At 44.5% G+C, this 26,835-nt stretch overlaps 1 protein-coding gene across 4 annotated transcripts in view; it reads left to right on the top strand.

Moving 5' to 3' along the window:
* Positions 1-26,835, top strand: part of COL4A5 (collagen type IV alpha 5 chain) — a 3,591,008-nt gene that overhangs the window by 901,714 nt on the left and 2,662,459 nt on the right. For all 4 annotated transcript variants that reach the window (XM_044057208.1, XM_044057205.1, XM_044057207.1 and 1 more), the window contains exon 4: positions 20,289-20,378. In XM_044057208.1, the coding sequence (XP_043913143.1) occupies positions 20,289-20,378 (90 nt within the window). The remainder of the gene's footprint in view (positions 1-20,288; positions 20,379-26,835) is intronic.

The following is a 26,835-nucleotide window of genomic DNA, read 5'->3' as shown; positions in this document are numbered from 1 at the left end:
CCGTCATATCTTTTGTATTAGGAAAGTGTAGTTTTTTTGTTAGTTAAGTGCCCCTTGGGCCTACTTGTCAGGGTATAGTTGTGAATTAACAACTAACTCTATAGTTAACAGCAGTTGTCTTTATTTTAGTTGTGCAGTAACAACTTCTTTAAAAGTTTTTTTAGTTTACTTTAGGATGTCACAGGACAAGGACAAATGGACTAAATCAGGCTTCAAAAAATGTCCATATTGTGGGCAAAAAACGTCCATCACTGATGGACATATGCAGTGTGTATATTGTTTGGGCTCACATCATCTTTAGGAGTCATGTAGCATATGTCATGCTTTTCTTCCGAGGGTTTTGCTTGAGAGAAAAAGAAAATGAATAGATAGAGGCCTGCTCAAACATTCCTTTGATGAGGTTTTGTCAGGATGGGGCTGGTCAGTCCCCTATATCTTCAGAATCTTCGTTGGCTTCTATTTCTAAGTCATCGAAGCATAAGACTGCAAAATTGGGAGAATCTGCTGAAACATCGGCTCCAATGCCTTTGGTGTAGACTGTTTCCATTGTCTGGAGCCGGCCTATGTCCCTGGAGCCGGTATCCGAGACTTCTGCTTCTCCCCTCCTTCAGTCTTTGCCTTCTGTAAAATCTTCTAGGTCTTCTGTCAGCCTTTCTGATTCAGACATGGATCGACTGGTGCAGAAGCTGCTGTAGGCTCCAGGACTTCCCAAATTGTTGTCTGCTCCGACCATTGCATCGGAACCAAAGACCACTGTTATGGACATTTCTACTCCTCCTCCGAGCCACACTGGTACTTCGGAGCCGGAGGGGGCAGACCTGATTCTTGTAGAGCCCATGGAGCCAAGGCCTGCTTCTGTGCTATCGGCTCCATCTGCTCGGACTTCATTGGCGCCGACCGTGGAGTCTAGGAGCCCATGCACTCCAGTCAGCTCTGGGAGGGGCAGTCGCACTGACTTGTCAGTGTCGACTCTCCCTCTCGGGGCCTCGGCTCAGGTGAGCTCGGCTCCTACCTCGAGTTTGGAGCCAGCTGCGTCAATGCAGAGGGAGCTGGCGGTTCTTTTGGGGACTTTGGTTCTGTTGTGTCGGAGTCATGAGGCTATCTGATCCAAGAGGAGAACTTTGTCCCCAATGACAATCTTAACTTAAGGTCTAGCCTCTTCTTCCCCTATAGCTCTTGGGTCTGCTTCTGTTCCTGTCATCCCAGCCCAGTGTCGAGACCCTGAGCCTCAGGTAACCCCACAGGATGTTCCTTGCTCTTCTGAGACCTCTCCAGGAATCCCCACTGAAGAGGTTCCCAGGAAGAGGAGTCTCTGACATCAGACACTGACTTAGATGAGTCAGAAGGGTCCCCACGATCCCCCTCTGAGGATATTTCCTTTGTGGAGATACTTGAAATCCTTAGGCAGAGGGGTGATTGGCAGTCCAAAAGCCCTACTGAGGATGAGTCAGTGCTACTGAAGGCTTTCGGGTCTCAACCTTCCACCTCTTTGGTGTCTCCGCCCTACGATGAGCTCATGCAGCTGATCTCTTGTAGGGAGTGGGAGTCACCAGACACGAAGGAGCCTGTTCCCCGGAGGCCTAATAAATTCATCTCTGCCCCCATGGATAAGCAGTTTCTGACTAAAGGAGTGCCTGTTGATGCCACGGTGGTGGCAGCAGCCACCAAGAAGGAATTATCCGAGACTTCTTCATTGGTCCATCCCCCTAACAGAGATTCTAGGGTTATGGACCGATACGGGAAATGCATCTTCAGTTCAGCGACATTTTAATTGCAATCGCTGAACTACCTGACCCACTTTACTAGACTACAGAGAGATCTCCTCAAGGAGTTAGGAGATACTCTCCAGGGTTCTGTAGCTACGGGAGATGCCAACAAAGTGACCACCCAGCTTGCTCCCCTTAACTCCATAGTAAACTCATCCATGAGGCTCATTTCATATGCAGCCAAGGGTTCGAGTAGGGCTTCAGGTTCAGGAATCGCCTTACACAGACAGTCCTGGATGCACCTATGTTCCTTCGTGGAACCCAACAAGTCTTCTTTCATCAGCACCCTATTCGATGGCACCTCTCTCTTCGGGCCTAAAGTGAAGGAAACTCTCACAGGAGTGAGCAAGACGGGAAGATTCTGTCTGCCGTCGGAGTCCATTTTGTCACCTCTATGCGGCCTTATCCCAAAGGCACTAAGGGAGGCAAGATGTGGTTCTGAAAATCTCACACAGCCTTTCCAGACACCCGTGGTGATACCCCCTTTAGAGGCAGAGGAGGGGGTAATAACAGAAGATGCCGCTCTTGCAGCAGAGGGAGCCCACAGCATCAAGGTGACAGAGATCAGTTCTCTGGTCAACCTTACCAGTGTCCCTGAAGGGAAGCCCGACTGTTCTACTTGAGTCAGTCGGGGGTTGCTTATCTCTGTATCCCTACGCCTGGCTAAAAATCTCCAACAACAAATGGGTACAGAGAATAATTTCCAGAGGATATATCATACCATTCACCTCCTTCCCAAAAACTCTAAGGAAAATCCTGGACGTACCACCCCATTACAGGGAACAAGCAACTTCAGAGGTCCAAAAGTTGCTAGAAAAAACAGTCATTCAGCCAGTCCCAGCAGACCAAACAGGATCCGGAACTTACTCAAGGTTCTTTTTAGTACCAAAGAAAACAGCACACTGGAGACCTATATTGTCCTCAGCAGACTCAACCAATTTGTAAAGAAGGAGAAGTTCCGGATGGTCATGCTTCAGTCTATTCTTCCCTTTTTAGGGAAAGACAATTGGATGTGCTCAATAGATCTCAAGGATGCTTATTACCACATATTAATGGACAGGGCATCCAGAGAGCACCTGTGTTTCCGGCTGGGAGCCAGTCATTATCAGTTTCGAGCCCTGCCCTTCGGTCTCACTTCAGCCCCCAGAGTGTTCACCAAATGCATGGCAGTGGTAACGAATCACCTGAGGCATCTTGGATTCCAGGTGTTTCCGTATTTAGACGATTGGCTCCTTTCTGCCACCACCATGCATCAACTAGTTCAATCAAGAGACCACACTCTGACTCTCTGCAATCAGTTGGGCATTACCATCAACTTTGAAAAGTCTGCCTTATCACCATCGCAGCATATAAACTTTATAGGAGCAGAGTTAGACACCTCAACCATCACTTTAAGGCTACCATTGGAAAGAATCACTCTGCTGCATCAGCAAATCAGCTCTCTAGTATCAAAAATGAATGCACCAGCATCAGAAGTGTTAAAAATTTTGGGTCCAATAGCTGCTGCAATCATAGCCATTCCTCTAGCGAGAATGCATATGAGAATACTTCAGTGGTTACTTTTCACTCTGGTCTTACCAGCAGCTTCCTATGAGTCACACAATATTGATCACAAACTCATGCAAGAAGGACCTTCAGCGGTGGTTGACATCTCCTCATGTAACTGTAGGTCACCCATTTGTATTTCCACATTCAATAGCCACTGTGACCATGGATGCCTCCCTGATAGGGTGGGGGGGCATTATCAGGAGAGGACTGTCCAAAGCACATGGACGTTGCATATCAACATCCTGGAGAATGAGAGCAGTACTTTCGGCGTTGCAGTACTTCCAAGACTCTCTTCCTCATGGGACCATTGCAATTCAGACAGATGACATGTCAGTGGTCTGGTATTTGAACAAACAAGGCAGGACCAGATCTTACCCCTTATGCCGAGAAGCCCTCAGAGTTTGGCAGTGGGCTGTATCCTCCCAGTGTTTTTCTGTTGGCAACGCACATCCCGAGAAGATCCAGTGTGATAGCAGACAAACTGAGCAGGGCAATTTTATTGCGTCATGAGTGGTCCCTCAAACAAGAGATATCGGACAGGATTTTCCACAAATGGGGCCAGCCTTGCTGCAATCTTTTTGCCAGTCACCTAAACACCAAATGCAGAAGTTATTTTGCCATGATTCCCCCTCCATGGGAGGCCCGAAGGGATTCACTTGTACACAACTGGCACTCGGGTCTTCTCTATGCATTTCCACCAATCCCTCTGATTTCAAAGGTTCTACAGAAAGCTTCGTTGCTAAGGAGAACTATGAATATTCCTCTTGTTTCACTGTTGCAGTCATTACATTTGGGTAATCTGCTGGCAGGTTGCCCTCATTCGGCCTGAATTCCAAAGTCTTGAGTCCTGCATCGGTTGCTGTCTCCTATTCCATGACGTCAGGTCATTGGGGATATGAAACATGCAACCGACTCCATTTTCTTTAGTCTTTCTTGCCGTGCGGTGCCCAAAGCAGAAGCATTTTGCAAGTGCCGGTCGGCCGACTACTGAAATATTCAAGTTTGAGTTTCAGAGCCAAAGTCTTCACTAAAGCTAAGTACCTCGTTGGGGAAACTTTTTTCTTGCTCCATTCCGATGTCAGAAAAAGTTAATAATTGTATTACTTGTGGGAAGCAAATACCTCATAAGGATTTCCATTTATACTGTATTCCTTGCCTAGGCCCTGATCACAACGTGTGTGGCTGTCGGTTTTGTGCTAGATTTAACCAACGCACTATTAAGCGTTGGCATATTTTTGCCTCAGAGTGTTTTGGAAACAGATTTAACTACCCAGAAATGTCGTCGGATAACAATCCGACTACCTGACTACATAAAAAATGCAAAGAAAAGGACAGAGAAAGACAGTCGAGGTCCAAAACCGATGACGAAGCTTCTCTCAAGCCAGTCGCTGATTCGCCGGTACTCAGTAAGGCGCTTTCACAGCCCCTGATACCTGCTACTTTCAAGTCGCAGACCTCTACCGACACCCATGTGGAGTCAGGCATGCCGCGAGATACTCAAAGTATTAGACCGATGGATGTATCTCCCTCGGATGGGTCCGGAGCCGCTGAGTAGGCACCGGCTTCTGAGGGTGTATTCAGGCCTCAACATTTGTATATCAAACCGACGACAGCTGCAAAGCCAAAGACTAAAGTAACTTCTAAAACTAAAAAAAACTGATGCATGAGCCATGTGCACAGGCCTCTATGCCTAAAAAACAGATGATCAAAATGGCTGAAGACCTCATTACCTTAATCAGGGGTACCCATCCCCCTCCAGATAAGAGGCCTAGGCAAGACACTGACTATGAATCTTCAGATCAGGTTTTTATTTCTTCTGATTCCTCTTCTGATCAGGAATTATCTATACCTCCCTATGAGGATTCAGATGCAGAGTAGTCTATACCATCTGCATCACCTCCTGAGGATTATTCATTTGGAGAAACTTTGCATACTTTGAGGGAGCATTTTCACTGGGAGAGTCAAGATTTATCAGAATCAAAAAAGAGGCTCAGGGATTTCCTTCTTCTTCCTCAGCACAGGCCTTTAGCCATACCCCCTGTTTTAGACATTGTGGATGATGTGTTTTCGGAGTCAAGTTTGACCCCTGATTCCTTACCTCTGGCTCCCAGCAAGCCTGACAGATATTACAGGGTCCCTGACTCACACAAATTTTTATTTAGAAACCCTGCTGTTGATCCTGAAACTATTTCACACGGTCCAAACGGAGTTAAAGCCTCGGCAGCAAAAAATCCCACCCCCGCTGACAGAGATTCAAGGGCACTGGACAGATGGGGAAAAAAGGTTTATACATCTGCAACCTTGGCAATTAGGACATTAAACTGCCAGTTTCATATGCTCAAATATCAACAACATGTTATGGGATTGCTGAAACAGAAAATGATGATGATTTCTGAATGTGCAGAAAGTAAAGAATTGCAGGAATTAGTGCATGCAGCTGAACAGGTTGGAAAGCATACTTTGCAGTGTGGTTTTGATTCTTCAGAGGCCTCCTGCAGGGCCGCAGTTACTGGATCTGTGATTAGGAGGCAAGCCTGGTTAAAGAAACAAAATTTGCATGATCATGTTAAAGCTAAATTACTAGATGCACCTTTACAGCAAGATACTCTGTTTGGTATTAAAGCAGAAAAGGTTTTAAAGAAAATGGAAGACAAAGCTACGTCTATGCAAACTGTAAAAGACTTCTTACAAGTGCAGCCACCAAGATTCAGTAGACACTGGCCAACAAAAAAATGGTCCTTTCCTGTGTCAGACAGAGCTCAAAGGGGTAAATCCAGATTCCCTAAGGGTTCCAGATACCAGGCGCAAGATTCGTACAGGTTAAAGCAATGGGGCGCTTCTACCTCCAAAGCTGGAGGAGATAAAGCGCAAACCTACAGAAAACAGTCCCAGTGACTTCCCTCTGCCTTCACCAAGCACTTATCTTTTGGCAGCACCACTAGGAGTAAAATTAGCACTTTTTGCTCAAAACTGGCAGTTAATAACCCAGGACAAGTGAGTGCTAAACATAGTATCACAGGGATACAGATTCCATTTCCATACTCTACCAATGGCACACGGTTGGCCAGATCTGCCAAAAAATCAATGGGCAGAGGCACAGAAACAGGTTACGTCCTTCATGGATATGGGGGCCATTCAGCCAGTACCAGAACAGGAAAAAGGACAAGGTTTTTACTCAAGACTGTTCTTTTCTACCCAGAAAGGACAAGGCCTGGTGGCCAATATTGGATTTATCAATTTTGAACACATACCTGGACATTCCAAAATTCAAAATGCTGACTTTGCAGCAGCTTCTGCCCATGCTGGGCAAGAATGCTTAGCTGGTGAGACTAGACCTAAAATAGCCATACCTGCATGTCCCAATAAGGCAATCATGCAGAAGATACCTCAGATTCAAGGCTGGCTTAATGCATTACCAATTCTCTGCACTGCCCTTTTCCTTATCTACTGTACCCAGGGTCTTTACAAAGTGCCTGGCACCAGTGATTGCATTTTGCAGAGAAGTATACAAATATATCCTTACTTGGATGGCTGTCTCATTCAAGCAGAGAACATGGACATTCTTCTTCCACACCTGGCGTTTGTGAAAAGGATTCTAACATGCTTAGGGTACACAATAAACAAAAAGAAATCACAACTAGTACCCTCTCAAAAGATAACATTCCTGGGTGCAAGCTTGATTACAACTGCCCAGATGGCTTTCCACACGCCAGACAAGCAAAGGCACCTGACTACTTACTTCAAACTGATGGCAACAAAATCCCAGTCTTCTGCAAGACAAATTCTGCAGGCTCTGGGCTTCATGGCATTCTGCATCCTATTAATTCCATATGCAAGACTGCATATGAGGAAATTTCAGTGGTACCTAAAAAGTTTATGGAGTCAACATTCACACAGTCTGGAAACAATGAATGTCCTTCAAGGATGCATCTGCAGTCCTAACATATGGGTTGTCCTGCCTCAGGCAGCCCCTCGGTCGGCCGGATTCCAAAGTTTGGGTCTGGCCTCGGCTGATGTCGCACTTCACCCGACGTCATAGCTGCTGGGTTATAAAGGCATCAGCCGACGCCATTTTCCTCAGTCTTTCTTGCCGCGCGATGCCCGAAGCAGAAGCTGTTCGCAAGTGCCGGTCGGTCAGATCCAGAGATTCCTACTACCGAAGACTTCTAAAAAGCTAAGTACCCCGTTGGGGACTCTTTCTTGCCTCAGCCGATGTCAGACAAAGTAAATAATTGTTTAACTTGTGGGAAACAAATACCTCATAAGGATTTCCACTCTTACTGCCTTCCTTGCTTAGGCCCAGACCATGACGTATCAGCTTGTCTAGCCTGTGCTTCCTTCAACCGACGGACGCTTAGACGTCAGTCGGAGTTTGCAGAGGAGTTTTTTGGTCCCGCTTTTGCATACAAAATACCGTCGGATACTCCAACTACACAATTAGCTAAAAAGCGCAAGGAAAAGGACCGACACCCGCGGTCCGCGGTTTCGGCTGAAACCACGGTTAGGCCAACCGCGAGTGTCTCAGTTTCGGCTGAAACCGAGTCCTCGGTTCTTCCTTTGGCCGAAAGCATGCCTCCGATAGCCGAGGCCTCACAGAGCATGGCTGAATCTGCTACTGAAATTACTGCTACAGAAGCAGGCACCCAGGATTTGTCAGACACTATTCCTTTAGACATATCTACCCCTGCACGTGGGGCTGCTAGACCCCCTGCTTCTATGTCTATCAAGGCTTTTTCCAGGGCTAAAGCAGCTAAATCTTCTAAGGCCTTACCTGCTAAAACTCCCTCACACAGGCCTACCTCTAGTTCCCAAATACTCAGCCTGGCTGAGGATCTCATTTCTTTGATCAGGGGATCCCAACCTCACCCAGACAGGGCCTCTCAACTTCCAGATAAGAGGCCTAGGACTGAACCCCCGGAACCTGTCTCTACAGACTATTCCTCGGATGACTCAGATATTTCAGACCCTAGGGAAGGCCCATATTCTCCTTATGAGGATTCTGATGCAGAAGACTCCATTCCTTCTGCTTCTCCTCCTGAAGAATTTTCTTTTGGGGAAACCCTACATGCTATGAGGGAACACTTCCAATGGCAGGGCCAGGATTTTTCAGATTCAAGGAAAAGGCTAAGGACTTTTTTACACTTACCACAGCATAGGCCTTTAGCCATTCCTCTAGTACTAACAGTTGTTGATGATGCATATAATGATGCCTGTACTGCCCCTGATTCTCTTCCTCCGGCCCCTGCCAAGCCTGACAGATATTACAGGGTCCCGGACACACACTACCATTTGTATAAGGCTCCTGTTGCAGACCCTGAAACCATTTCACAGGGCCCTAAAGGTGTGGCAGTTGCCTCTGCCAAAAACCCTCTTCCCTCTGAAAGAGAATCTAGAGCATTAGAGAGATGGGGTAAAAAGGTTTATACTTCTGCTACTCTTTCGGCCAGGGCCTTAACTCATTCCCTCCAGTACAAGTCTTTTGAGTGTGTACCTTTAACTCCTAGTAGGTGTGCCCTGAGCCTTTAAAAATTAAGTCATCACCTTGCAATTCTAATAGATACTCATTGACAGAGGTCAAATATCAGTACAATTGTGTTTGCCATCATGTATGCTTCAAGATAAAATATCCTGATACCTTATATGTAGCATGGTTTGAAATTAGTAATGCAAGTATGAACAGGTAATATTTGATGCCTAGAGGAGCAGTAGGAGGTAACTGCAGAAACACCTGGAGACATCATTCGGATGTAATGAGTTAAACTGTCAATTTCACATGATTCAGTACCAGGAATTTTTGTTAGACCAGCTAAATAAAAAACTGTCCTCTCCTGAACCTATAGACCGCAAGTCCCTTCAGGATTTGGTACATAACTCTCAGCAGGTCAGTAACCATTTCTTAAAATGTGGTTATGATGCACTGGAGGCCTCCTTTAGATCAGCTATGACTGGAACAGTGATTAGAAGGCATGCCTGGTTAAAAGAACAATCCTTACCAGACCATGTTAAGTCAAAACTCCTAGATGCTCCTATGGAGAAGCAAAGTTTGTTTGGCTCCCCTACACAGGAGGTTCTAAAGAAGGTGGAAGAAAAAGCAAAATCTGTCCAAACAGTCAAGAATTTCTTACAGGTCCAACCTCTGAGGTTTAGCAGAAATTGGCCTTCGAAGAATTGGTCCTTTCCAGACACCTCCAGAGCACAGAGAGGCAGAAATAGACGCCCAAGAGGCAGAGGTCAATCTAGAGGTGCCTACAGGGGACGTCAGTGGCAACCTACAAACCAGAGAAGTGCTGCCACAGATTCAACTACAACCACTTCCACAGGACAGACACAATGACTTGGCTCTGGTTCCGCCTACCAGGGAACAACTGGAAGCACCCTTGGGCGGAAAGCTAGCTTTATTTTCCGACAACTGGCATTTCATTACAGGAGACAAATGGACTTTACAAACAATAGACAAGGGCTACAGGTTTCACTTCCACACTCTACCAAAAAAGAGAGGAATGCCAAACCTACCACCAAGCCAAAAAACAGAGGTTCTAAGACAAATCAGCAACTTACTAAGGATGAGAGCTATAGAAAAGGTACCGCCTATGGAACAAGGCCAGGGATTTTACTCCAGGCTTTTCCTTGTACCAAGAAAAGAAAAACAATGGAGACCTATTCTCGACTTGTCCGCACTGAACACATTCCTCATTGTTCCAAAATTCAAAATGCTGACCCTCCAGCAACTTCTTCCCATGCTGGGCAAGGAGTCTTGGCTGGTGACTCTAGATCTCAAGGAGGCATACCTGCACGTCCCTATACGACCAGATTGCAGAAGACACCTCAGATTTCTTGCAGGATCAGAGCATTATCAATTCTCAGCATTGCCCTTTGGCTTATCTACTGCGCCCAGAGTATTCACGAAATGCCTGGCATCAGTAATTGCTCATTGCAGGCTTCAGGGAATTCAAATTTACCCATACCTGGACGACTGCCTAATACAAGCGGACAACAAGGCAAAATTAACAAAAGATTTGGAAAATGTCATACAACTGTTGCAAGCCTTGGGGTACACAGTCAACATGCAAAAGTCAAGACTAGTACCATCCCAAAGGATAACATTTTGGGTTGCAGAACTGGATACATCAACTCAGATGGCTTTTCTCACAGAAGAAAAACAAAAGCAACTACCAGTCTATTTCATGACATTAACAACACAAACTCAGCTTACTGCAAGGAAAGTCCTGCAAGCCCTGGGTTACATGGCATCCTGCATAATATTGATTCCGCATGCCAGGCTGCATATGAGAAAGTTGCAATGGTACCTAAGGAATGTATGGTCTCAACACAAGCACAGTCTAGAAGCCCAGATTCCAATAATTCCATGCCTGAAGCAAGAATTCATGTGGTGGGCTCAGGCCTGTCAGTTGAACAGAGGATTGCCTTTCCACAAACCTCATACAAGCCAGACCATCACCACGGACGCCTCAGACCTTGGCTGGGGAGCACACATGGTGGACAAGTGTATACAAGGCCTATGGACCCAAGACCAGCTGAATCTACACATAAATCTAAAGGAGATGCTGGCAGTGAAACATGCAATCCAGGCATTCAGACCACTCCTTCAACAATGTCACCTGCTGATAAGGACGAACAATACCACAGTCATGTGGTACATCAACAAACAGGGAGGCACACACTCATATCCTCTATGCCGGATGGCAATGGACTTGTGGAATGTGGCCCTGAATCTCAACATTCAACTACAGGCCAGATTTGTATCAGGAAAAGAAAATTCACTAGCAGACACCTTAAGCAGAACTACCACGGATGCTCACGAATGGATGCTGCATCCAGATATCTTCAAAGCCATAACAAAGAAATGGCGACTACCAGAGATAGACCTGTTCACCTCCCCACACAACCACCAATTGAAGAAATTCTGCACAAGAGCATACCACCCACTTGCTTGGAGGGTGGATTCCCTTTCCTTCAGCTGGAAAAACCTGACAGCATATGCATTCCCACCTCTTCCTTTGATGTACAAAGTCCTATTGCAGATCAAAGAGGATCAGCCAAGGGTAGTCCTGATAGCTCCAGACTGGCCGAGGCAACATTGGTACCCACTACTGAGAAGCATGTCTCGGACACACGCATGGCCTCTACCTCTATGTCCCTTACTTCTAACACAGAATAACTACAAGATCCTACATCCAAACTTGAAAACACTGCAGCTAGCTGCTTGGAATATTGCATAAAACAAAATAAACCAGAATTATCTCAGAGGGTTAAGGACATTATCCTGGAGGCACGCAGACCCTCCACAAGGAAAACTTATTCAGCCAAGTGGAAAAGATACCTCATTTGGAGTGCAGCAAAGGGAGAAAATGTCTCACTGGCAAACATAGCACACATCCTGGAATACTTAGCAGAACTGTTCCACAATGGCCTGTCCTACTCCTCCATTAAGATTCATGCATCAGCAATTTCAGCAGAATACAACATGGATCCTCCTGTCTTCTCTCATCCTCTACTCAGGCAGTTCTTGAGAGGAATAAAAAATGTAAAGCCTTCAAGGAAACCACCTTTACCTACATGGGATCTCAACTTTGTTCTGGAAAAGTTAACACTCCCCCCTTTTGAGCCAGCAGCAACAGCAGATTTACAGTTCTTATCTTGGAAAACTGCTTTCCTGCTAGCAATCACTTCAGCAAGAAGAGTATCTGAGTTACAGGCATTAATGGCAGTACAGCCCTTCCTTATCTTCCATCAGGATAGAGTGTCTCTGAGAACTAACCCTTCCTTTATGCCAAAAGTGGTCTCCAGAGTATCATTGAACCAAGCGATTCATTTACCTACATTCTTCCCCAACCCACAGAACAGGGGGGAAAGACTACTACATACCTTGGATGTGCACAGACAATTACGCTACTATCTGGACAGAACTAAGACCAATAGAAAAACTGACCAGCTTCTGGTAGCATATGCAACAGGAATGCAAGGAAAAGCAATTTCAAAACAGACAATCTCAAAATGGATAGGAAATTGCATTCGATTTTGCTACTCTTTTCATGGAAAGACAACTCCTGAAAATATCAGACCTCACTCCACAAGAGCTACAGCCACCACTACAGCTTTCCTACGAGGAGTGGCTACCAAAGACATTTTAGAAGCTGCTACTTGGAGCTCCGTGCATACATTTGCCAAGCATTATAATCTTCCTTTATACTCCAGATCCCGAGCAGGTTTTGCAACTGCTGTTTTGCAAGGGATCTTAACTACACCATCATTATCTTAGTGCCTCCTCCCCCAGTTTGGCTATGGTATTCTACCCATATGTTAGGACTGCAGATGCATCCTTGAAGGACATAGTACAGTTTTGTACCTACCATAAATGTAGATGTCCGATAGGTATGCATCTGCAGTCAGGATTACCCACCCTCCTTCCCCTCTGTGGTATTCCTAGGGTACTTACCCCTCTTTTAGCTAGCTGGGGGAATCTATTATGGTGTATTTGTTTGTATGTATATATGTATTTATATTTTGCTCTCTACTGTTTGGAATTATCTGCATTTATCCAAATTTAGCCTTCCTAGAGGGCACCTGGCATCTGGGGCAAGAAACACTGAGGAAAATGGCGTTGGCTGATGCCTTTATACCCCAGCAGCTATGACGTCGGGTGAAGTGCGACATCAGCCGAGGCCAGACCCAGACTTTGGAATCCGGCCGACCGAGGGGCTGCCTGAGGCAGGACAACCCATATGTTAGGACTGCAGATGCATACCTATCGGACATCTACATTTATGGTAGGTACAAAACTGTACTTTCCTCTCATTTCCTGCCTGCAACAGGAGTTTCTATGGTGGGCAAAGGCCTGTCACCAAAACATGGAACGGCCCTTCACTCACAGGTTCATAGGTTCGTACTAGGCTATCTGCCCTAGGGCATTTATAAGCCTAGCCAGAGTGTGTGTGGCTTTCACCACCCCTTAGGATGAGAATACTACGCCCATTTAGGGTTTAGTTTACTGTGCCTCTGTCTAGTAGTGACACAGAGATGACCCCCGGGGTAAACCTACGATCTCCCATCCACTCGTCAAGACTTCTCTTGAATAGAGTTAGTGAGGGGCTCTGCCTAACATGGATTGGGATTCTGTTCCAGAGTGTAGGGAGCCTCTGGGTTATGAATCTGTTCCTCTACACCCTGCCAGCCAAACCTTAATAACAGACGCATTAGATTATGCATGGGGGGCCTACATGGTGGGAAAATGAATTCAGGGCATATGGTCCCCAAAACAAATGCATCTACATATCAACCAGAGATGCTAGCTGTTCAAAATGCCCTGAACAGCCTTCAAGGACTTACTTCATCCAGGACAACTACTGATAAAGACGGACAACACCACGGTCATGTGGTATATAAACAAGCAGGGAGGCACGCACTCATATCCCCTTTGCAGATTAGCTATGGCACTGTGGGACACAGCTTTGACTTACCAAATACATCTTCAAGCTCAATTCCTGCCAGGAAAACAAAATACTCTGGCAGATGACTTAAGCAGAAACCTTATGGATCCTCACGAGTGGAAACTAGATCCACAATTCTTCAGCGTGATAACAAAGAAATGGGGGAGCCCAGATATTGATCTATTTGCCTCTCCTCAAAATTACCAACTGAAAAAATTCTGCACAAGGACTTATCACAGACAAGCATGGAAATTGGACACCCTGTCTTTCAGTTGGAAAAACGTATCAGTTTACACCTTTCCTCCTCTGCCTCTTCTTCCCAAGGTCCTCCTAAAAGTCAGACAAGAGAAACCAAAGATGTTACTAATTGCTCTGGACTCGCCCCGCCAATACTGGTACCCAGTCCTAAGGAACCTGTCTCAATACCCAGCTTGGACCTTACCTCAAAGACCTCAACTATTGTCCCAGCAAAACAATCAGATCCTGCACAATCAACTCCAGACACTCAACCTGGCAGCATGGCTGATCATATAGTTATACAAACAACACCTCTCAGTAAAGCTGTGATGGATGTCATTTTAGAAGCCAGAAGGCCTAGTACTAGAAAATCTTATGCTGATAAATGGAAGAGATTCTGTGCTTGGAATCAAGCACAAGGAACTGATACAGCAGAACCAAATATTCCTCAGATATTACAATACTTGACTGAGATGCTTGACAAAGGCCTATCTTTCTCATCAATTAAAATCCATGCCTCTGCCATTTCGGCTCATTACAATACAGAGCCATCAATCCTTTATCATCCTTTACTAAAGCAGTATCTTAAAGGAGCCAAAAATTTAAGGCCTCCTAGAAGATCACCAATACCTGCATGGGACCTTATCTATGTGTTGGAAAAGCTCACCCTGCCTCCATTTGAACCAGCTGCTACTGCTGATATAAAGTTCTTATCATGGAAAACAGCTCTGCTACTAGCAATTACGTCAGCAAGAAGAGTTTCAGAGCTACAGTCCCTCATGGTTGTGGAGCCTTTTATCATATTTTACCCAGACGGGGTGTCTCTGAGGACAAATCCAACATTTATGCCTAAGGTGGTTTCCAGTGTGGCTCTTAAACAAACTATTCCTCCACCAACCTTTTATCCAAGTCCACAGAACAAGGGGGAGAGAATTCTGCATTCTTTGGACGTACACAGACAGCTAAGATTCTTCTTGAGCAGGACTAAAGCTCTAAGAAAAACTGAGCAATTGCTAGTGGCATATACTGCAGGATCAGAAGGAAAGGCTATTTCAAAGCAGACTATTTCAAAGTGGATAATCCACTGCATTCGTTTCTGCTACTTACACCATGGCAAACCTGTGCCCAAGGGCATCAGGTCTCATTCCACTAGAGCTGCAGCTACTTCAGCAGCCTTTCTCAGAGGAGTATCAATCAAAGACATTCTAGAGGCTGCTACTTGGGAGTTCTGTTCACACCTTTACAAAGCATTGTTGTTTGCCTCTCTACTCTAAGGCCAGGGCAGGCTTTGCCACTGCAGTTCTGCAGGGCCTTATGGCCGCACCTAATGCTATTTAGCTCCAGCCTCCCATCCATAGCTTTGGGATTCTACCGAAATGTAATGACTGCAACAGTGAAACACGAAGAACATAATACAGTTGTGCACACTTACCATAAATGTAAATGTTCGAGTGTATTCACTGTTGCAGTCCAGGTTACCCGCCCGCCATCCCTCTTTCATTCTGGACTTTATCTTTCCTTCTCTATCTTCTACAACCTATGTGGTGTATTTGCTTGTAGATGAAGGTAATGTTGGTATTGATGCATGTATATATAGTTTTTTCATATATATTTTTGCTGCCTTTTTGGGGGCACCTGACATCTGGGGCAAGAAAAACTAAAGAAAATGGCGTTGGCTGCATGTCTTATACCCCTGACGACCTGACGTCATGGAAGAGGAGACAGCAACCAACGCAGGACCCAAGACTTTGGAATTCAGGCCGACTGAGGGCAACCTGCCAGCAGATTACCCAAATGTAATGACTGCAACAGTGAATACACTCGAACATCTACATTTATTGTAAGTGTACACAACTGTACTTTTAATAGCCTCTCATTGGCCTCAGCAGATTTGGTTCCAATTCCTGCTTCAGCACCTGGTGGAGGAACCATGGATTCTAGACCCGGTTCCAGACCTGCTGACACATCCGTCGGGGAACCTCTATCCTTCTCTACAGTCTCTGCAGCTCACAGCATGGCTGCTCCAGTTCCTCTCTTAGCCAGGCTTGATAGTATTTCTCAGGAGACGAGACACATCTTGTTGTCTTCCCAAAAGCCTTCCACCAGAAGATTATACCTCAGCAAATGGAAAAGATTTTCTTTATGGGCCTCCAAACAGAACTTTGACTCTTATAAAGCACCCATGTCCTCCATCTTAGAATTCCTTACCATGATTTTCAACAAAGGTTCAGCAGCAGCTACAGTATGAGTTCAAATGGCTGCCATTGCTAACTTTCACCCAGGAATAGACGGATTTAACATTATGACCCATAAGCTGTATAGAGCCTTTCTCAAAGGGACCTTCCACATCAGACCCCCAGTGAAAGTTCCTTATGCACCGTGGAATCTGAACTTACTATTGTCCCGGATTATTCTTCCTCCCTTTGAACCAGCATCATCCTGTGAAATGAAGTTCTTATCATGGAAAACTCTGTTTCTAGTGGCCATTACATCTGCCCATAGAGTGTCAGAGCTTCAAGCCTTATCTATCAGACCACCTTATTTGATTTTTCACCCTGATAGAGTATCACTCAGAACAAATCCTTCCTTTTTGCCCAAAGTTTGTTCCGAAACTAATATTAATCAAGTCATTGAGTTACCAGTCTTCTTTCCTAACCATTCTAACAAAATGGAGTATATGCTACACAAACTTGATGTTCACAGACAGCTCAGATTTTATCTGCACAGAACTAAAGATATTAGGAAATCAGACCAACTCTTTTTATCCTTTTCAGAAACCAGAAAATGTAGGCCAGTGGCTAAAACATCTATCTAAATGGTTATCGGATTGTATTGCCTTTGTTCATTCAGCTGCCAATATGCCTTTGCCTCAAAAGATTAAAGCTCATTCTACCAGAGCAGTATCTGCATCTGCTGCTTTTCAAGCCAAGGTGCCTTTAGATAATATTTGTGCGGCAGCCACTTGGTCTAAACCTCATACCTTCATCACTCATTACAAAGTGGATAAGGTCTCCAGAGACAGGGCCTCTTTCAGGTCCATGGTCCTGAAAAATGTACTTCCGTGAGCCACCCGAGATTTGGGGTGCTAGGGACGCTACCCATCAGTGATGAATGAACTGCGAGATTGAACAACTTCACATAAAGAAGTTATGTACTCACCATAACATTCCATTTGAGTTGTTCCATCTCGCCTTCATTCTCACGTCCCTCCCTCCATCCCCCACCTGGCTGACAGTTGACCTGGAATCTAGCTTCATGCTGGTTATGCATTCCTTTTTATTTTTTGTTGGAATAGTTATTATCTGACAAAAGTAATACACGCAGCAAACAAGATCTGAGGTATTCCAGGCAGTGCGTCATGGGATAAGGGGCTACGTCTCAGGCTTTTGGTAAACCTCGAGCTTGCTAACTCCGTGTCGGAGCTGCGGGCTCGGCTCTGAACCCATCAGTAATGAATGATGGCACGATAGAACAACTTACATGGAACGTTATGGTGAGTACATAACTTCTTTGTTTGTGGCCTGAAAACTCAGACCAGGTGTTAAGATGATGCAATATGAATACTGGGAAAACCTAAGTGTCAAAAATGATGTAATTTGGGAGGGCCTTAGAGACATGTTTGTTAGTAATGTTTAAATGCTATTTCTCAGAAGAGACTCGAGAGCATTTTGATCTTGGATATATAACTCAGCACTCTGCCTATGCTCACATGTAAGTTTCTAGCACTGTGATTTCTTGTAGGAATAGTTAAAGCTAGTAAAGATTAATTAGGTATTTTTCTTTTAATTCAGACCTGTCCTACTGTGTTATTTAAAGTTTCTGTGTGATCTCTGAACTCTTCAATATCTCTGTGGTATAGTAGTTTTGTCTTGTGTATTAATTATTTATTATTAAATATTTTTAAAACCTTCTACCTGTGGCTGGTTTGTGTAGAGATAAGCTCTAGAGTACATTGCATATTTATAGAGGTTATTGTAATAGGCCACTCTAAAGTAAGCCTTGACTGTTAGTCATACTACCATTGGATTATAATATTGCACAGCAATAATTTGACACCCTTTTAAGGGCCTTTTAGTAGCTGATATTATTAGCTGGGTGGTGGCAGCAATTACTGTCATATAGTCTGGGTAAAGGGGCACAGTTGGAGAATCTGTGTCGGCCTTTCCCAGGAGTGTCTGTGAAGTTATATAAATACTTATCTCAAAGTGTTTGTGTGTGTTGTGTCAGCTACTTGGCAGGGACACAAAGCACTGGTTGGTCAGAGAGGGTACTGGTTGTTCTAGCTTGCCCAGCTAGGCTGAGACCTGGACCCTATAGCTGTGCCAGTGGGGAGTATTATTGGGGACCTGGTGAGCAAGGGAGCAACCAGCCCCAGACTGACTGTGATCTCTGTGTGCACTTAAGGGAAATTGTATGTTACTGTGTGTATTGGTTATCCTTTTCTCTTCTATGAGACAACCTCCTGATGTTAGTGGTGAGGATTGAGGCTCCTTGACTGCTGGGCCAGGGCATGGTCGTCATAAGTGTTTGGCAGTGGTGGGATCTACTTCACATACTAATTGGTTTGTAGTGGTGTGGGTAGAGCGAATTCCTGTAGCTTACGTACAGTGATCTCTAAAAGTGTTTTGTACGCTAAAACAGCCACACAGTGTATACTAAGAGTTCAGATCACAATTGTTTTATTTCTTTTGTTAGCTTAGTGTCAGTCAGGGTGAGCAGGCAACATGTCAGCAGAGGAGTATGGAAAGCTGAAAAGGAGCCAGCTGGTGGAGATGTGCCAGGATAGGGGGCTGGTGCATGGAAACCTGACTAAGTCTGACCTGAATACAGTCTTGGTTACAGCTGCATCAGAGAACAGCAGCCTGGAGGACTATCAGACTGACAGTGGAGATACAATATCCTCGGTGAATGGACAGCTCAACCTTTCTGCAGTGGACTTAAAAATACAGCTGGAGCTAAAGAAACTTGAGTTGGAGGCCAGGCATATGGAACTAGAAGCAGCCAAGAAAATGAGGAGTCTACAAGCTGAGGAAAATAAACAGCAGAGGAGGCATGAGAGGGAAATGCTGACTCTTCACCAGAGTCATGGAGGTAATGGGGAAGGGAGTAACCGGACCCCAGAAGCACAAAAGGTCAGTAAATTTCTTCCACAGTTTAAAGAGGGGATACTTTTGATAGCTTCATTCATATGTTTGAGCGGGTATGTAAACAGTATGAAGTTGACCAAGGGCTCTGGGTGCGGTTCCTGACCCCTTTACTCCATAGTAAAGCTGTAACTTCTTTAGCAAAAATGCATGACACTGACTTTTGATTATATTGCTGTAAAAGACATTTATTAGAATGTTTTAAGCTAACACCTGAAATGTATAGGAAAATGTTTCGTGAGCATAAACTCAAGGCAGATGAAAATGTATGTGAATCTGTTGCTGAACTGAGCACTTATTTTCATAGCTGGGTGAGTGGATGTCAGGTCACCACTTTTGAAGGGCTGGCAGACCTTTTGGTAAGAGAACAAGCCCTTAACACTTTGCCTGGTTAGCTGATAGACAGTGTGCTACTTTAGATGAGTTGGGGAAGGAGGGTGACCTATACCTAGCAAGTAGGGCAGCACTGCACAGGAAAGGGACCCCCAGTACTGCTCATGTGACTAAAGTACTGCAGAAAAGAACATATTTTAGTGCCTTACAAAGATCTTCAGCATTACCATTTGGAATTGACATATGTAATTTTTTTTTCCTAAACGTATGGGTTTGCTGAACATTATAAATCTTTAAGTCTAAAACAAGACTTCAGTTTGCTGCTTTACTGGCTCCCCTTGATAGAGGTTGTGATGCAAATGCAAAATGGCTGCTTTGTCAAAGCGAAAAGGTAGTGCATCAGGAAGTCATCATTTGTTTATATTCATGGATTTCACAATGTCTGACGAGAAAAACAAGACTTCAGTTTGCTGCTTTACTGGCTCCCCTTGATAGAGGTTGTGATGCAAATGCAAAATGGCTGCTTTGTCAAAGCGAAAAGGTAGTGCATCAGGAAGTCATCATTTGTTTATATTCATGGATTTCACAATGTCTGACGAGATATATCTTTTTGCATGAATTTTGAACAACCCCAGTTTAAGTTTGACTCCCTGTTAAAAGTTAAAAAAGTTCTTTATTTATTTATTTTTGACTTTCTACTGTTAACTTTTGCATTCTGACAATGTGATTGCTTGACATTTGCATGCTTGGGTTTAGCAATTGGGTGTGCTGTATTGTAGGTCCTTTTTACAACTGAGTTGTTTTTGTTTCAGGGTGAAAGAGGATTTCCTGGTTTACAAGGTCAGCCAGGTTTACCTGGGTTTCCAGGACCAGAAGGGCCTCCAGGACCAAGAGGAATAAAGGTAAGTGAGTCTTTTGATGTTCACTGAGGTTTTATATTTTCACTCTCTCGTTTACTAGAAGGGCCTGTACTACTTACTCATTAGTCATAGAAACTCAGACTGCATTTTGATAAGGAGTGTTTGTCCCATTTTGCTTTTCTGGCTTGGCAATAGTATGTAAACACAAGTGTATTTTTATTAGCTTTGGCTATGGAAAGCTTTTGTGATTATGTTACATACTCAGAGTTGCATTATGTGTTATATAAAATAAAAAGTTCAAATGCCTTAAATGATTTGGTAGTTTTTAAAAGTTTTTGTAAGTAATTCAAAACTAAGGCATAACTGCAGTAGGTCAGCAATGAAAACACTTCCAAAAGCAAGGTATAAAGACAGGCATTAGAGGGGGAAGATTCAGAGCCAGTTTGGACAGGATATTGATTACATTTACTTCACCTTATACATGTATCTACAAGAATTACCCGGTGAATGCCCAAGATACTAAAGTATAAAAAAAGAGAAACTGAATCTTAAATCCATATCTGCAGTGTGTAGCTAATTCAGTCTGTTAGTTAAATCCATATGGTGTACTGCCATTAACCAATGTAACCTACTGTTTTGATCATGAATCAGCTCCAAATAAAAGATGTTCTTCATCTCACATTGCTGCAGTCCTTACACTTGGGTAATCCGCTGTCCTCGGTCGGCCCGAATATCAAAGTATAAGGCTGACATCGGTCAAGGCGCCTAAGTCTGACATCAGGACGTCAGGGTACATATGCGCATGACCGACATCATATCCTCAGTCTTTTTTGCCGCATGGTCCGATGCAGAAGCAGCGTTCTGAAATTTTTCGAATTCGGAGTTTCAGACCGAGTCAAAGTTGGCTAAGTACCCCGTTGGGGAATATTTTAGTTTTTTCTTGCCTCAGTGGTTTACCGGATGTCAGAAAAAGTGAATAACTGTATTTCTTGTGGGAAGCAGATACCGCATAGAGATTATCATAGTTTGTGTATTCCTTGTTTGGGGCCTGAGCACGACGTTGTTGGGTGTCGCTTTTGTGCTAGGTTCAATAAACGCACTATTAAGCGCAGGTTAGATTGTGCCAGGTTGGTCTTCGGGAAGCGGTGCAATTATAATATGCCGTCGGATGCTCCGACGCCTGCTTCTTCGAAGAAGCGCAAAGACAAAGCAGCTAAACCCAGACTTGAAGAGTACGCCGGTTCTTTAGTGGAGTCAGTGGAACCGGTGGTTCACCGGAGGCTTCTCTGGAGTCCCAGGGGGAGCCTTTGATATTGCAGGATGAGGCTTCTCAGGAGGCAGGTCAGGCTGAAGGGGCTTCTCAGGTTACTGTACTCCCCTCCCTTCCTAGGGTGGTTAGGCCCTCTCCTTCTGTTTCCAAGGCTTCTCCCAGAGGCAGGCCAGGGTTAGCTTCTGTTGGGGTCACTCCTAGCTCTTCAGGATCTGTGCCTAAGAAGCACATGCTTAAAATGGCAGAAGATTTAATTACCTTGATTAGAGGTTCTTTGCCCCCTCCTGACAAGAGGCCTAGGGTGGAACCAGAGTTGGGTACTTTTGAGCAGGCTTCAGATGTGTCAGAGTCTTCGGCTGAAGACTTGCAGGAGTATTCTACTTATTCTGATTCTGATGTGGATGATTCTACTCCTTCTGCTTCTCCTCCAGAGGATTTTTCTTTTTCAGAGACTCTTCATTCCATGAGGGAGAATTTTAAGTGGGAAGGTCAGGACTTCTCTGATTCCAGGAAAAGGCTTAGGGAATTTTTGCTTTTGCCCCAGCATAGGCCTTTAGCTATACCACCTGTTTTGGATGTAGTGGAAGATGTGTTTGCAGAGGCTTCTCTTAATCCTGATTCTTTGCCTCCTGCTCCTGTTAAACCTGACAGGTATTACAGGGTGCCTGAGGCTCATAAATTTCTTTATAAGAGTCCTAGGGCGGACCCAGAAACTGTTACTCAGGGACCTAAGGGTGTTAAGGCCTCTGTGGTAAAAAATCCGGTTCCTCCGGATAAAGAGGCCAGAGCTTTGGATAGATGGGGAAAGAAAGTCTATACTTCCTCCACCTTAGCTATGAGGGCTTTGAATTGCCAGTTTCACATGTTGAAATATCAAAATTATCTTCTTTCTCAGCTGAAGTCTAAGGTAGATGCTCTGGCGGAAGGTATTGAGTGTAAAGAATTACAAGATTTGGTGCATGTCTCTGAACAGGTGGGCAAGCATTCGTTACAATGTGGTTTTGATGCTGTACAGGCCTCGTCTAGGGTGGCTGCCACTGGGTCAGTTCTTCGCAGGCATGCCTGGCTGAGGGATCAGAATTTATCTGACCATGTTAAGACAAGGATTTTGGATGCTCCTTTGCAGTCTGATGTGTTGTTTGGTGCACCTGTGGAGTCAGTCTTAAAGAAAATGGAAGACAAAGCTAAGTCTATGCAGGCTGTTAAAGATTTTTTGCAAGTTCAGCCTCCGACATTTAGTAGGAATTGGCCTGCTAAGGGGTGGACGTACCCTTCTTATGATCAGTCTAGGGATAGATCTAGACGTGGTAGAGGCAGAGCACAGAGCTCCTTCAGGCCTAGAACAGGGAGTTCACCTGCACAATCTTCCGGTGAGGGCAGGGGTCAGTCCTTTCGTAAACAGGCCCAATGACCTGCCTTTTCAGCTGCCAGATCCTTCTTGCCTGGCAGCACCTTTGGGAGGAAGGTTGGCACTCTTCAAGGAAAATTGGAGTTTGGTTACCCAAGACAGATGGGTATTAGATATCATACACCAAGGTTACAGGTTTTATTTCCATACCTTGCCGCCTTTCAAAGGCATGCCGGATGTTCCTCCTCAGCAAAGACTAGAAGCTCACAAACAAATTTCTCTGTTGCTTCAATTAGGAGACATTCAACCGGTCCCTCTGCCAGAAGTGGGCCTAGGATTTTATTCTCGCCTGTTCCTAGTACCAAAAAAGGGGAACACGTGGAGACCAATTTTGGATTTATCTATCCTCAACACTTATTTGGACATTCCCAAGTTCAAAATGTTGACATTACAACAGCTTTTACCTCTACTGGGCAAAGACCACTGGATGGTGACTCTGGATCTCAAGGAAGCTTACCTTCATGTTCCTATCAGGCTAAGCTGCAGGAAGTATCTGCGTTTTCGGGCTGGGACTTCTCATTATCAGTTCTCTGCATTGTCCTTTGGCTTATCTACTGCACCCAGAGTGTTCACAAAAGTTCTGGCTCCAGTGATAGCTTTCTTCAGGCTAAGAGGAATACAGATCTATCCTTATTTGGACGATTGCCTGATTCTGGCCCAAGGCAGGGACGAACTTCTTCATCATTTACAGTATGTGGTAGCAGTGCTAAGATGCCTGGGGTATTCTGTGAACGAAATAAAGTCCAGTCTAGTACCCTCTCAGGACATGTGCTTTCTGGGTGTGAGACTGAATACAGCATCCCAGATGGCCTTTTTGACCCCGGACAAACAAAAGAATCTTTCTGTACTTCCGTCAATTGTCTCATCAGTCCAGGCTGACTGCAAGGACAGTCCTTCAAGCCTTGGGGTTCATGGCATCTTGTATTCTAGTGCTTCCCAATGCCAGACTGCATATGAGGAAGCTGCAATGGTATCTCAAAAATGTATGGACACAGCACTGCCAAGATATGGACACTGTCATTCAGATAATACCTTGCATTCAAAAGGAATTTTTGTGGTGGGCTCAGGAATGTCACCTAAACAAGGGACTCTCTGTGACCCGGCCAGAGGCGAGTCAGATTCTTACGACAGATGCCTCAGACAAAGCTTGGGGATCTCATCTAAATGGAAAATGGGTACAAGACACGTGGCCTGCCAGACTTCAACATCTACATATCAACTTGAAGGAGATGTTAGCAGTCCAATTTGCATTAACAGCTTTCAAAGATTTCCTCCTTCCAGGGCAGGTGTTGGTTCTAACAGACAACACAACTGTCATGTGGTACATCAACAAGCAAGGGGGGACACATTCTTATCCTCTATGCAGGCAAGCAATGATTTTGTGGGAGACTGCTCTCAGTTTACAGCTGCATCTTCAAGCAAGGTTTCTGCCGAGCACAGAACTCCTTAGCAGATGTGTTAAGCAGAAGAATTATGGATCCCCACGAGTGGAAATTGGATCCTCATGTATTTCAAAAATTGACAGTGTTATGGGGAACTCCAGACATAGATCTGTTCGCTTCTCCACTGAACCACCAGCTGCCAAAGTTTTGCACAAAAAGGTTTTATCCAACAGCTTGGAAAGTGGATGCTCTTTCTTTCAATTGGAGCAAGCTTCATGTGTATGCCTTTCCACCTCTGCCTCTCCTCCCAAAGGTACTCCTAAAGGTCAGACAGGACAAGCCAAAGATGATCCTAATAGCTCCGGATTGGCCTCGACAGCACTGGTACCCATTACTGAGAAGTCTGGTACGGGAACCTCCATGGCCTTTGCCTTCGATTCCACACCTACTGTCTCAGGAAGCCGGTCATTTACTCAATGTCAAGCTCCACTCTCTTCACCTGACAGCCTGGCATATTCTGTTTTAAACCCTGGAGGGTCTCAGCTTCCACAGCAAGTTTTGAATGTTATTTTGGAGGCCAGAAGGCCTAGTACAAGGAAAGTGTACGCAGATAAATGGAAGAGATTTTTATTTTGGAGTACAGCAAAGGAATTTGATGTTTCTAAACCTAATTTAAGTGTGGCCCTTCAATATCTTGCTGAGTTACTGGACAAAGGTTTGTCTTTCTCTTCCATTAAGGTTCATGCTGCAGCGATTTCGCACATTATGACTGTGTCCTGCCTTTGTTTTCTCATCCTTTGTTTAAGCAATTCCTTAGAGGGGCAAAGAATTTAAGACCCCACGTAGAGCTCCTACTCCTGCTTGGGATCTCAATTTTGTGTTGGAGAAACTCACTCTACAACCTTTTGAGCCTGCAGCTACTGCCGAATTGAAATATTTATCATGGAAGACTGCTTTTTTGTTGGCCATTACCTCTAGAAGGGTTTCTGAATTACAGGCCCTTATGGCAGTTGAGCCTTTCTTAATTTTCCATAAGGATAGAGTATCTTTCTTGGACTAACCCTTCCTTTATGCCTAAAGTGGTTTCTAGTGTGGCTTTAAACCAAACTATTCATTTGCCTACTTTTTATGCAAACCCCCAAAATAAAGGGGAAAAGAGTTTGCACACTTTGGATATACACAGGCAGTTGCGTTATTATTTGAGCAGAACTAAAGGGTTCAGGCAGTCTCAGCAGTTGTTTGTTTCTTTTGCTTTGGGTTCTCAGGGCAAACCTGTGTCAAAACAAACTATTTCTAAGTGGATTGGGTTTTGTATTGCTTTCTGTTATTCCCATCATGGTAAGGAGATTCCAGCTGGGATTAGGCCTCATTCCACTAGGGCTACTGCCACTTCTACAGCCTTTTTAAGGGGGGTGGCAACTAAAGATATTTTGGAGGCAGCTACTTGGAGTTCAGTGCATACTTTCTCTAAGCATTATCACCTTCCTCTTTACTCTAAATCTAGGGCTGGTTTTGCCACTGCAATTTTGCAGGGCATTTTGACAGCTCCTCCTGCTTTATAGCTTTGCCATCCTCCCTTACCTCTGCTTTGGGATTCTACCCAAGTGTAAGGACTGCAGCAATGTGAGATGAAGAACATAGTACAGTTTTGTACCTACCATAAATGTAGATGTTCGAAGTGCAGTCCAATTTTCCCTCCCTCCTTCCCCTCTGTAGTTAGAGGCAGTTGTGTGGTTTTGGGTTATGATTTCTGTGGATATTGTATATATTGTACATATGTTTAGTGCTAGGGTGGTTGGCTGTTTTTTGTTGTCTTTTGGTTTTGACCTTTCTTTTAGGGCCTTCTGACATCTGGGGCAAGAAAAGACTGAGGATATGACGTCGGTCATGCGCATATGTACCCTGACGTCCTGATGTCAGACTTAGGCGCCTTGACCGACGTCAGCCTTATACTTTGATATTCGGGCCGACCGAGGACAGCGGATTACCCAAGTGTAAGGACTGCAGCAATGTAGATCTTCGAACATCTACATTTATGGTAGGTACAAAACTGTACTTTTTGCTTTGTTAGGTACTGAAGTAAGTTGAGCGCCTGTCTAAAATACTTAAATAAAGCTGATCCACAGGGGAAGCACTCTGGAAACCACATGAGAACTGATGTACCCTTGTTATACTATCACTTGACTATCGAGACGCTAATTATTGAACTAAAGATTTTAAGGCACAGTAGATATAAAAAGTGTACACACCCCTATTAAAATGCCAGATGTTTGTGATATAAAAAATGAGACCACAATAAATCATTTCAAAGCTTTTCCCACCTTTAATGTGACCTATAACCTGTACAATTCAATTGAAAAACAAACATATCTGTTGGGGCAAAAATGTAAAAAATGTACAATAAGCTGGTTGCATAAGTGTGCACACCCTTAAACTAAT

This window comes from Protopterus annectens, chromosome 15.part0 (genome assembly GCF_019279795.1).
Source record: "Protopterus annectens isolate FY-2018-M chromosome 15.part0, PAN1.0, whole genome shotgun sequence".
In the NCBI taxonomy this organism is placed as follows: domain Eukaryota; kingdom Metazoa; phylum Chordata; order Ceratodontiformes; family Protopteridae; genus Protopterus; species Protopterus annectens.
Note: the sequence above shows the minus strand (reverse complement) of the source record. Positions and strands in the feature narration are given on the sequence as shown.